This window comes from Cricetulus griseus, chromosome 6 (genome assembly GCF_003668045.3).
Source record: "Cricetulus griseus strain 17A/GY chromosome 6, alternate assembly CriGri-PICRH-1.0, whole genome shotgun sequence".
Classification (NCBI taxonomy): Eukaryota; Metazoa; Chordata; class Mammalia; order Rodentia; family Cricetidae; genus Cricetulus; species Cricetulus griseus.
In genome coordinates, this window is record NC_048599.1 from 75,999,379 (window position 1) to 76,011,672 (window position 12,294).

General features: G+C 40.6%; 1 protein-coding gene across 1 annotated transcript; it reads left to right on the forward strand.

Annotated features, from left to right (window-relative positions):
- The first annotated feature begins 1,294 nt into the window (after positions 1 to 1,294).
- Rag1 (recombination activating 1) lies at positions 1,295 to 4,417 on the forward strand. Its single transcript, XM_027421033.2, has one exon. It carries the CDS (start codon positions 1,295 to 1,297, stop codon positions 4,415 to 4,417), a length of 3,123 nt encoding a protein of 1,040 aa, XP_027276834.1.
- The last annotated feature ends 7,877 nt before the right edge of the window (positions 4,418 to 12,294 follow it).

The window sequence follows — 12,294 nt, forward strand, 5'->3', positions numbered from 1 at the left end:
GCTGTTCAGTGTCTGAGAGCCCCTGTTGGCCAAAGTTAGTTCATTATGTGGGTTTTCTTGTGGTGTCTTTGACCCCTCTGGCCTACACAATCCCTATTCCCCTTCTTCCACAGGATTCCCTGAGCTCTGCCTAATGTTTGGCTGTAGGTCTCTGCATCTGTTTCCATTAGTTTCTGGGTGAAACCTCTCTGTTGGCAATTGGGCTAGGTACCAATCTGTGACTATAGCAGAATATCACTAGGAATCATTTCATTTTGTCTGTAATTAAAAAAAATATTTTACCTTTTGATATTATAATGCAACCACATCATTTCCCTCATCTGTAATATTTTTAACCAGAAGAATATTCTTCCTCATATCTCTTCTTATTTTTGGTGTGAGCCTAGCCTTCAACGGCTGAGCCATCTCTCCAGCCCCCTCATATTTCTTCTTATTACACACTGTAGTGCTAATGACCTTTGGTCTGCAGTGACTTTCAGGATGACCCGTGTGAGTTTTGTCTGAAACTACTTGAAGTTTTCATCTTCAAAGTTCTTCAGCCTCTTAGTATGCTCATGCTATGGTTTGTTGCAGGTTTAAAGAGCTTGGTGATTTTCTTTCTAATGTAGACTCAGCCTTCTAATTTACAACAGCATTCACTAATTAAAATTGTAAGCATAATTACTATCCATGATACTTATTATTAGTTTGCATCCATAAAGCTCAAAATTCACTTCATCCTTTCAAGTAGTGAATAATTAGTTTCTTTGGGTTTGTAGCTTTATCATTTCCTTATGACCTGTTTGGAAGAAATAAACAACCAATCTCCCAGAAGAACGTTTTAAAAACCTGGAAATATATTGTCCAGTTAGTGTAATGAGGCTAATACAATGTAGAAAATATTACTTTTCTCTGGTTTAGTATTCAGTTTATCATTGCATTTACTTACAAACAACTATTGGTATCCTAATAGGTACTAGGGGCATTGGGAAATGAAATCAATCATTCAATGATGCTATCTTCAAGATAAGGTTTTTGTGGCAAGGGAATTAAAATTTACCCATATACAATATTTAAAATCACGCATGTATATAGTCTAAGCGGCCCCAAATACTGTTAGAAAAAGGATTGACTATTCTTGGCTATACTATCAGTACCCAGCACAGTAGGAGATTTGATAAATATCTTTTGGAAAGAATTAATGAATGAAAATTTGAGTGCATCAATCTCAATTATTGCCAAGATACAGCAACCAGATATTGATATTTTTCTTAACTTGACTTTTTTTTCACTGTTCCCAGGTAGCTTAGCCAACATGGCTGTCTCCTTGCCACCCACCCTGAGACTCAGTCCTGCCCCTGATGAAATTCAGCACCCACAGATCAAATTTTCTGAGTGGAAATTTAAGCTATTTAGGGTGCGATCCTTTGAAAAGGCACCCGAAGAAGCACAAAAGAAGGGTTCCTCAGAGGGGAATCCTTACCTAGAGCAGTCTCCAGTGGTTCCGGATAAGCCTGGTGGTCAGAATTCAACTCTGACTCAACGAGCATTGAAACTCCACCCTAAATTTTCAAAGAAATTCCATGCAGATGGGAAGTCAAGAGAAAAAGCAATTCACCAAGCCAGGCTTAGACACTTCTGCCGCATCTGTGGGAATCCTTTCAAGAGTGATGCTCACAACCGGAGGTACCCAGTCCACGGACCTGTGGACACTAAAACACAAAGCCTTTTCCGAAAGAAGGAAAAGAGAGTCACTTCCTGGCCAGACCTCATTGCCAGGGTTTTCCGGATTGATGTGAAGGCAGATATTGACTCGATCCACCCCACTGAATTCTGCCATAACTGTTGGGGCATTATGTACAGGAAGTTCAGTAGTGCCCCCTGTGAGGTCTACTTCCCAAGGAAAGCGACCATTGAGTGGCATCCCCACACACCATCCTGTGACATCTGCCTCCCTACTCACCAGGGACTCAAGAGGAAGAGGCACCAGCCCAACGTGCAGCTCAGCAAGAAACTAAAAACTGTGCTCAACCAAGCGAGACAGGACCGTCAGCGCAAGAGAGCTCAGGCTAGGGTCAGCAGTAAGGAAGTCATGAAGAAGATCTCTAACTGCAGTAAGATTCATCTCAGTACCAAGCTTCTTGCAGTGGACTTCCCAGCACACTTTGTGAAATCCATCTCCTGCCAGATATGTGAACACATTCTGGCTGACCCCGTGGAGACCAGCTGCAAGCATGTATTTTGCAGGATCTGCATTCTCCGATGCCTCAAAGTCCTGGGCAGCTATTGTCCCTCTTGCCGATATCCATGCTTCCCTACTGACCTGGAGAGTCCAGTGAAGTCCTTTCTGAACGTCTTGAATTCTCTGATGGTGAAGTGTCCTGCACAAGAGTGCAATGAGGAGGTGAGCCTGGAAAAATATAACCACCATGTTTCAAGCCACAAAGAGTCTAAAGAATCTTTGGTGCATATTAATAAAGGAGGGCGGCCTCGTCAACATCTCCTGTCACTGACACGCAGGGCTCAGAAACATAGGCTGAGGGAGCTCAAGATTCAAGTCAAAGAATTTGCTGACAAAGAAGAAGGTGGAGATGTGAAATCTGTGTGCTTGACCTTGTTCCTGCTGGCACTGAGGGCCAGGAATGAACACAGACAAGCTGATGAGCTAGAGGCTATCATGCAGGGGCGGGGCTCTGGTCTGCAACCAGCTGTTTGCTTGGCCATCCGGGTCAATACCTTTCTCAGCTGCAGCCAGTACCATAAGATGTACAGGACTGTGAAAGCCATCACCGGGAGGCAGATTTTTCAGCCTCTGCATGCTCTCCGAAATGCTGAGAAAGTCCTTCTGCCAGGCTACCACCCCTTTGAGTGGCAGCCCCCTCTGAAGAATGTGTCCTCCAGAACTGATGTTGGAATTATTGATGGGCTGTCTGGACTCGCCTCCTCTGTGGATGAATACCCAGTGGATACCATTGCAAAGAGGTTCCGCTATGATTCTGCTTTGGTGTCTGCTTTGATGGACATGGAAGAAGATATCTTGGAAGGCATGAGATCACAAGATCTTGATGACTACCTGAATGGTCCTTTCACGGTAGTGGTGAAGGAGTCTTGCGATGGGATGGGGGATGTGAGTGAGAAGCATGGGAGTGGGCCTGCAGTTCCAGAAAAGGCGGTTCGTTTTTCATTCACAGTCATGAGAATTACGATAGATCATGACTCGAAGAATGTGAAGGTGTTTGAGGAACCCAAACCCAATTCTGAACTGTGTTGCAAGCCATTGTGTCTTATGCTGGCAGATGAGTCCGATCACGAGACCCTGACTGCTATCCTAAGCCCCCTCATTGCTGAAAGGGAAGCCATGAAGAGCAGTGAATTAATGCTTGAGATGGGAGGCATCCTCAGGACTTTCAAGTTCATCTTCAGGGGCACTGGATATGATGAAAAACTTGTCCGGGAAGTAGAAGGCTTGGAAGCCTCTGGCTCAGTCTACATCTGTACACTTTGTGATGCCACTCGTCTGGAAGCCTCTCAAAATCTTGTCTTCCACTCCATAACCAGAAGCCATGCTGAGAACCTGGAGCGCTATGAGGTTTGGCGGTCCAATCCCTATCACGAGTCAGTGGAAGAACTCCGGGATCGGGTGAAAGGGGTCTCTGCCAAACCTTTCATCGAAACAGTCCCTTCCATAGATGCACTCCACTGTGATATTGGCAATGCGGCTGAATTCTATAAGATTTTCCAGCTGGAGATAGGGGAAGTGTATAAAAATCCCAATGCCTCTAAAGAGGAAAGGAAGAGATGGCAGGCCACACTGGATAAACATCTCCGGAAAAGGATGAACCTGAAACCAATCATGAGGATGAATGGCAACTTTGCCCGGAAGCTTATGACCCAAGAGACTGTAGATGCAGTTTGTGAGTTAATTCCTTCTGAGGAGAGGCATGAAGCTCTCAGGGAGCTGATGGACCTTTACTTGAAGATGAAACCAGTGTGGCGCTCATCATGTCCTGCTAAAGAGTGCCCAGAGTCTCTCTGCCAGTACAGTTTCAACTCACAGCGTTTTGCTGAGCTCCTCTCTACCAAGTTCAAATATAGATACGAGGGCAAAATCACTAATTATTTTCACAAAACCTTGGCACATGTCCCTGAAATAATTGAGAGGGATGGTTCTATTGGGGCATGGGCAAGTGAAGGAAATGAATCTGGCAATAAACTGTTTAGACGCTTCAGGAAAATGAATGCCAGGCAGTCCAAGTGCTACGAGATGGAAGATGTCCTGAAACACCACTGGCTGTATACTTCAAAATACCTCCAGAAGTTCATGAATGCTCATAATGCACTGAAAAGCTCTGGGTTTACCATGAACTCAAAGGAGACCTTAGGGGACACTTTGGGCATCGAAGACTCTCTGGAAATCCAAGATTCAATGGAGTTTTAAGCAGGATGACCACACATGAGTTGCCGTTTGCAAATGTGTTTTCCTTTGGGTGGCAGTGAGGTCTTCTCCTAGCACCTGTCACATCATTGTGTGTGGGAGGCTTACCACCCAAGGGGTGGCAGGTTGGAGTGACAGGCCAGAAGTGCTGTCACCTGGTCAGGGATGGATAGTCGATGAGATGATTGCCTGAACCGTTTAGTGAGTACAGAAGAGCAGCAGGAGAAATCAGTTCTTTGAAAGCTCAATAACTGAGAACAGTGGTAATGGCAGGGGACAAGGATGTACAGTGTGTGCATGGCACTGTGGGTTACGACAATCAAAGCCAGGGCTGTCAAAGAACAGCCAAGCATGTTAGGAAAGGAATTTGTCTTGGGCATGTCTTTTTTTCATCTAAATTTATTATATTTTGTATTGAGATATAACACATTTTTTCCACTTCATATTTTGTGGGACTATTTTGTAAATTTCACATGTTGATTTATTTTACAAGATTCAAAGGAATCATTTGGGTTTCCCTAACAACCCTGTGTATTTGTAGGACATGGTGACCTTTACCAAGGGCTTTCAGTTCATGTTCTTGTATGGCATATTTATGCAGAAATAAATTGCACCAAGACGTGTTTCAGAAAAATCAGTCTTTTCTAGGTTTAAATAGCATCACTATTGTCACCTTCAGTGTCTGGGAGGTCATCTGGTGCCATAAACTTTTCAATAATGAAGTTAGAGAATGCTACAGGTACCCATTAAATCTGATAAACTCATGTTTGCTTAGCTATCTATAGCCAACTCTGGTTGTTTATTTTTGCTTTTTAATTAAAAGTAATTTATAGTCTCAATGTTTTCCCATACCATCTCAAGGTCGCAGATTTTTTTTTTAAATACACATTTCCTTACTGCATAAAGGCAGATTAATGCCTTGCTGAAAATGTCAGCGGATTTTCTCTATATGAAGCATTTGTCAATTTGAATAAGTGTAGGCTTCATAGAGGCCTCTCTTCTGAAGTGTGTCATTCTTTAGATTATGATCAGTTGAGTGTCAGTGTGTCCAGAGTTTACTCACAGGACAGTGCTGTACTTTTTCCTTTTGATAAGTTTAGATGGAGTCTACTCATAATAGAGTAGAGGAATGAACACATGTACATTATTTACTTTTTACCACGTTTGGATTTTTTTCTCACATTTGTTTTCCTTGCCACAGCTCTGTAAAGAGGGGAACATTGGATAGAAGTTAAATGATTTTTTTGAAGTTACAGGGATAATTAGTACCTGATTTTGAAGTTGAACCCAAGCCTTTTGTCTCTTAATTCTGTGTTCTTCATACTATATTTATATTGTTTATACAGTAGCATTAGAATTTAGTTAGGATCTACAACTAACCACTACAGTTTATAATCCTAAGGGATGGAATTTAAAGTCATCTGTTTGTCTTGGGCAATTGGATAGAATAAAATTGGGCCAAACCTCTAAGGAACCCATAAACCCTCCAGCGGATGCAGTTATTTGGAAACTATTCATGTCCTTAGGAGTTCAGCATTTGCCAGGCACCAGCAATTTAAGAGCAGGCATGGGATTTTATATGCTAGTGAGTCATAATGATATGTTAGTGTTAATTAGTTTTTTCTTCCTTTGATTTTATTGGTCATAATTGTCAGTCTTCATACACAGTATATCAAAGAGCTTTGTAATTTAGTTGTCAAGTGTGCATCGGTGACATTATCCTAAGTAGCACACATTCAGTGCCTATGCTGGCATTGAATTTAGTGTTTTCCATTGAAAGATGCAGCAGTTTTCTTTGCTCTCTGTATGGAATGTATCAAAGGCATTCATAATGTAGTTGCCAAAAACATATACACATTTAAGTGTTACTTTAAAACCCCTCTTTGTTTTGTAGTTTGGAAACAAATAGGCTTCCAAACCACCAGTTCTTTCATCTTATTTAATCCTTACAGATATCTGTGCACTAATAAACAGCTGAATTCCCACCGTCATCCTGCTCCCCAGAGCATGCTGGCACTGGTTGGTAGATGTTTTTCCCCATTCCCTCTGTTAGTCAATTGGCAGCACTGTAAATACTGTCCAATATTAAATTCCCCTTGCTAGCATTGTAGGACAATTTCAGAAGCATTTGACTCAGGACATGATTTATAGCACAACCTTCTCCCGACTCCCCTAATCAGATCACATTCTTATAAACCTCAAGAACACCTGGTCACAGGATTTCAATATGTAGAGTGCCGCCTATGGCTATTTTTTCCCCTCTCATTGTGGAGATTGCAATATCCTAGACTTTTCTTTAATACTCTACTTTTATTTTTTAACAATGCCCATTGCAAATGCAGGTACATACTCCAGGGAAATTCACCGAAATGAATAGAGGATTTTTTTTTTTTTTTTAAACACAGAGCAGGGCTGGAAAAGTGCAATGTATTTTTCTGCTCTGAAACTTGGTTCTGCAAGTCTACCTGCCAGCCTTCTGTTGTGCACTGTGGGCACCAGTGATGGTAGCTGATGAAAATTGATGAATGGCCAGTGTGAGGTTAAGAAGTGTCTTGGGATTAATAAACATGTGCACAGATGCCAGAGCAGCAGGGAAAAATGTCTTTCTTTCTCTGGTGGACTGGAATTTAATTTTCTATCAATTTGTTTTCACAAAATATGCATGAAAACAAAGATTTTTTTCTGGGGTGTGGGGTTTGAAAGTGTGGGTTTTTATATGATTTCACACAGATTTCAAATTCCACAGTTAGGAGGCAGGATTGTAGGAATAAGGCAGGGTCTTGCACATGCTAGGCAAACATATTACCTCTGAGTTATATGCCCAGCTTTCTTTAACTATTTTTTGAGACAAAGTCTCACTATTTTCTCAGGTTGATCTTGAACTTACAACCCTCCCACCCCAGATTGTGTGTAACTGGAATGTCAGATATATGCTAGCTAGACTAGTTTTGCAAGTGGTGTTTGGTTACATTTGTGTATGCCTTTAGATATTGTATGACATTTATTCTAATTTTCCTATGATAAGATATTTTAAGATAAAATTGATAGTTTGTACCCATTTCTCTTTATTTTTTCTTTAAAAAAGTATCTATGTAAGCATACCTCAAAGTTTTTGGAGATATTTTTTAGGATTGTATTTCAGTTTATTCTCTTACAGGTAATGATATCTTTTGTTTAGTGGCTTCCAAGAGTCTACTTTTCTCCTTTTAGGGGAGGTTTAGACACCAGGATGCAACGTATTATTTGATTTGAGGACCTGTATTTTCATGTTAAATGTTTCAAATGGAAGAAAACAAGTTCCAGGAATTATTTTTATATTTTAATATTTTACTCATTAGTATTATGGTTATTCACAATTTTGTATTAAAGTATTTGGAATAAAGTTTAATATTTGAAAATGACAGGCGTTGCGATTTATATTGTTGCTCTATTGTTCTATATCAATAATGTTGACTGCCCATCCTTAAAATTACCACCCTTTTTTTGAAGGCCATAAAAAATGAATTTGGTGACTGGAGACCTAGAATCACCTGGGAGACAGGCCTCTGGCCATACCTGTGGGAGTGTATTTCCATTGGGCTAACCAATGAGAAGAACTCACTGTAAGTGGTACCATCCCTGGGGATGGTTGGATCCTGGAGTGAATAAAAAGACAGAAAGTGAACTGAGTACAAGCATTCACTTCTTTCTGTTTCCACACCAGCTGCTTCAAGCTCCCAGTGCCTTGATTTCCCTACCATGATGTATACCTTTGGATTAGGAGGTGAAATAAATATTTTTGCCCTTGAGTTGTTGGGGGTGGTTCATCACAGCAATACGAAAAGGAATTAAGACAGTGATATTTGAAGTAAATTAGTGAGAAAGAATATATTTATCAAAATGCAGGGTGAAAGAATTTCCAGATACTCAATGTAAATAGTCAACCTTTTTAATTCTTTTGAGAATCTTCTGGAACCAGAGGTTGCTCTCTAAAAAAGTCTTATAAACTCAAAACCCATGGTGGAAATTTTGATTGTTGAGTTGTTGATAGCTACCTACTTTATCGCAAAACTAGCTAGATCCCAGGCTCTTTGCTCAAGTGCTAGGAATATTAATAATAAAACAGGCATGGTTGGAAGTGTGTAGAGTCCCAACTTTCTGGGAGGCTGAGGCAGAAGAGTTATCAATTCAAGGCTGACTTATTGGGGAATTGTCTCAAAAGACCAATCAAGCCAACTAAATACACACAGACACCAAACCAAATAAAAACCAAATAGCTTTCATTTACCAGACTTCTTTTCTTGTGGTAAGCACTGTACATGTGTTGCCACATTCTATCCTTTTGAACCAGGTACTTCTGTGACCTCCATTTTCACAAGAGGCCAGGGAAGTATATCATAGCCAGAGTCATATCTTTACAATCTACTCTTGTAGCTTTGCATGTTCCATTTCACTGTAGACTGGGATTCAGTCTGGCTCTCTCCATAGCTACATCAGTTCTTAAAAGCCGGTACTTACAGAGAAATAGCTTGTCCCCAAGACCCAGTTGCCTTTCCTTATACTAATTTATCATCTCCACCCCATTCTCCAAGAAACTGGGATCATAAGAACATGGTTAGTAACAAGCTAGCTCCTGGTGATGCTTCTGGACCTAGTTTTTGAATAATCAAATATTAATTCTGCTTTTTTCCGAATGTAGTGTCTCCTTACTTAAAAGTAAGGCCCAATGAAGTTTGCATCCTTCATGATAACATTTCTAACTATGTCAGCCTCTATTTTATTTGAGGTTTCATACATAAATACATTGTATTTGCATAATTTTCAACCCCACTCTCTCCTTTAATGTCTCCTGTATCTTCCAATTGCCTCTATCAAATGTATTTCTTGTGTCTTTATTTTTATTTACATACATATTGTCTTTGTTTTATATGTATAAAAGCTTTTTATATATAACAGCTTTTATACATATAAAACAAAATAAACACACACACACACATATATGTATACATACACACAACTTACTGAGTACAATTAGTGTTTCCCTTGTTTGCATGTGTTTAGGACTGAGCATATAAGATTGGGGCATCATCTCAGAAACAACAGCAAGATCACCACTACTATCACCACCACCACCACCACCACCTTAAAACAAAACAAAACGAAACAAAACAGAAGCGGTTCTCCCTCCCTCAGCAGCCGTTGACTGCCTGTAGCTCATCTTCGGGGAAGGAGAGTTTGAAACTTTCTTCCATTCATGTTAACTTGTTGATTGGTGTGGTCTTTGCAGGACTTGTGCAGGCAGCCATGTTAATTGAGAGTTCACGGGAGTAACATCCCTGTCTGGTCCAGAAGAAGCTACCATATGGCAGTTATTCGTGTCCACAGGCTCTTAGAATATATCCATCTCCTTTTCTGGAGATTTTTCCTGAGATTTAGGTTTCAGGGTTATGTTATAGATGTCCCATTTGAGGGGCTAGGTGCACCAAGGTCACTCATTTTCTGAAATTTGACCTGTTTTGGATATCTCTAACAGTTTCTGTCTGCTGCAAAAAGAAGCTTTTAGTTGAGGGGTGAGAGATGCAGTGATCTGTGTGTGTAAGGATAGACATTTAGAAGGCAATTGAAAACTATATTACTTCAGTAATATGGCAATATAGATCCTCTGTTAGGCTCAATGACACCTCTAAACATGAGCTCCTGGCCAGGTTTACAGTATCAGGCATGAATTTCCACTAATTGAATGGGCTTTAGATCTAATTAGACAACTGTTAGTTTACCACAAGTTCCACCATTGCACAGTTGGGGCATCTTTCTGGTACCATCATTGGGTTGCTCTGAGGCTTTACAGGGATGTAAGACTGTTGGTAACTTCTCTCCTTTGGCAGCTTATCAACCTCTATTTTAAGTATTTATGGGATGCTTCTTCTCTGCAGGCAGTGTATGCTTGATACTGAGATCTAGTGGCAAGATCTAGCATAGTTTTGGTTCACAAGGAGCTAGACATAAAGCCAACAAGAAGACTATTGAGTGCTTGGTATCATACTCTAGTTGGTGTGGCAGAGGGAAAGCACTAGATGCCATCACAATAGATAAGTATAAAGTACAATGTGACAGTAGAATTTAAATTGGGGCATCAGAAAAAAGCTCCTGGGAAGAAAGGATATTTAAGTGGAGACAGATTGAATGAAGTTAGAGGGTTACATACAGATCGAATGAGGGATGAAGTTAGGTCAGTTGCCTAGAGCCGGCAGCTTATGGGGAAACTGTGAGGTAGGAAAGCATCCAGAGTGTTTGGGAATTTAAGAAAGACAAGTGGACAGTAGCAGACTGAGGAAGAGGGACTGAACTACTGGAGAATCAGGCAGAAGCTTTATTGTATGGGCCCCAGTGGACATATCCTGTATGTAAAAGGACACCATAGTAGCGTCTGAGGTGATCACATGATGAAGTCTAAATATGCTGGAGCCAGGCATAAGGGAGATGCTCTTGGAAAGTGTTAAGCTCAAAGGACTCTGTTCAAGTATAAGAAAGGTTATGTGTGTACATTTAAAGCAAGTTTAACTATTCCCCTTTGCTTCAATGGTACATTGTCTACAGATTAATGTCCTACTTTCTCTGACAACTGTGCCCCAGTTTAGGTGGGAAGAGATGAAGCAGGGTTATTAGTACTTAGAAGTCTCATATTTTCATGAAGTTGTTTCTTCCCCTGTTCTCTCTCCTTCTGTCCCATGGAAATTTCCTTTTTCCTTTTATTCCTTTTTGTCCTCTCCTGATGATGACAATGCATTTCCGATTTAAAAACCAGTTCATTCCAGGATGGGGAGATAGCTTGATTGTTATAGTGCTTTGCCAGAGTTTGATCCTCAGAATCCACATAAAAAGCCAGGGTGGTAGAAGTGGAGGCAAGGTAATTTCAGGTGGCCAACTAGTCTAACCTACTTGGCTAGTTCCATGCCAGAGAGAGACCCTGTCATGAAAAGGTGGAGGGCACCTGAAGAATGACACCAATAGTTGTCTTGTGGGCTCCACATGTACAAGTACATACTCACACACACAGTCATACACAGGCATACAACCTCATACTCGTGGACACACACACACACACACACACACACACACACACACACACAGAGGAACAAGTGTGTACACAGGCAGACAGACACAGAAGGCACACAATCACACATGGATGCACACACATATCCTAATTTACCTGGAAGTCAAGATCTGTGTATTTCTATACTGAGGTCAGATCAAAATCTAATGAATTGATCAGTTTCTATAACTATCTTTCCATCTTGTTCTTTAGGAAGTCCATATTTTTTGTTGTCACAAATGGTTTGGTCATCCTGTACAACACAGATCCCCCATTTTTGAATGATCCCTATACATTTTGTATACTATTTCAAATGGTTTAGTTTGCATTTAAAAAATCTTTGCCACAACAATTCTTCAGTAAAGGTTGATATGAGATAGAAAATTTGAGATGTTTTGGCCCTATTTTGTAATTTTGTCAGCATATTCCAGGTTAGAAAAGAGTTAATATTGCACGGAAGCCTTTACTACATAAATGGCTCAAGAATATACAGACGTGGTTTCTTATATTTTTGGTTGTGAGCCTAGCCTTTAATGGCTGAGCCATCTCTCCAGCCCCAGACGTGGTTTCTATACCTTGCCTGTCCTGTCCCTGGCCTCTTTCTATAGTGGGACATTAAGTTCTCTAAAGATGAATTTTGTTGTTTTTTGCAGGCCCCATGTTTAATATGGATCTTGGAATTTAAAAATTTGTGTGTGTTCATATGTATACATGGTTATGTGTGTGCAGAAGTATGCCCACATATGTGCATGTGTCTGTGGAGGTCAGAGGTCAACTTCAAATATCATTTCTCCTCAAGTGTCATCCA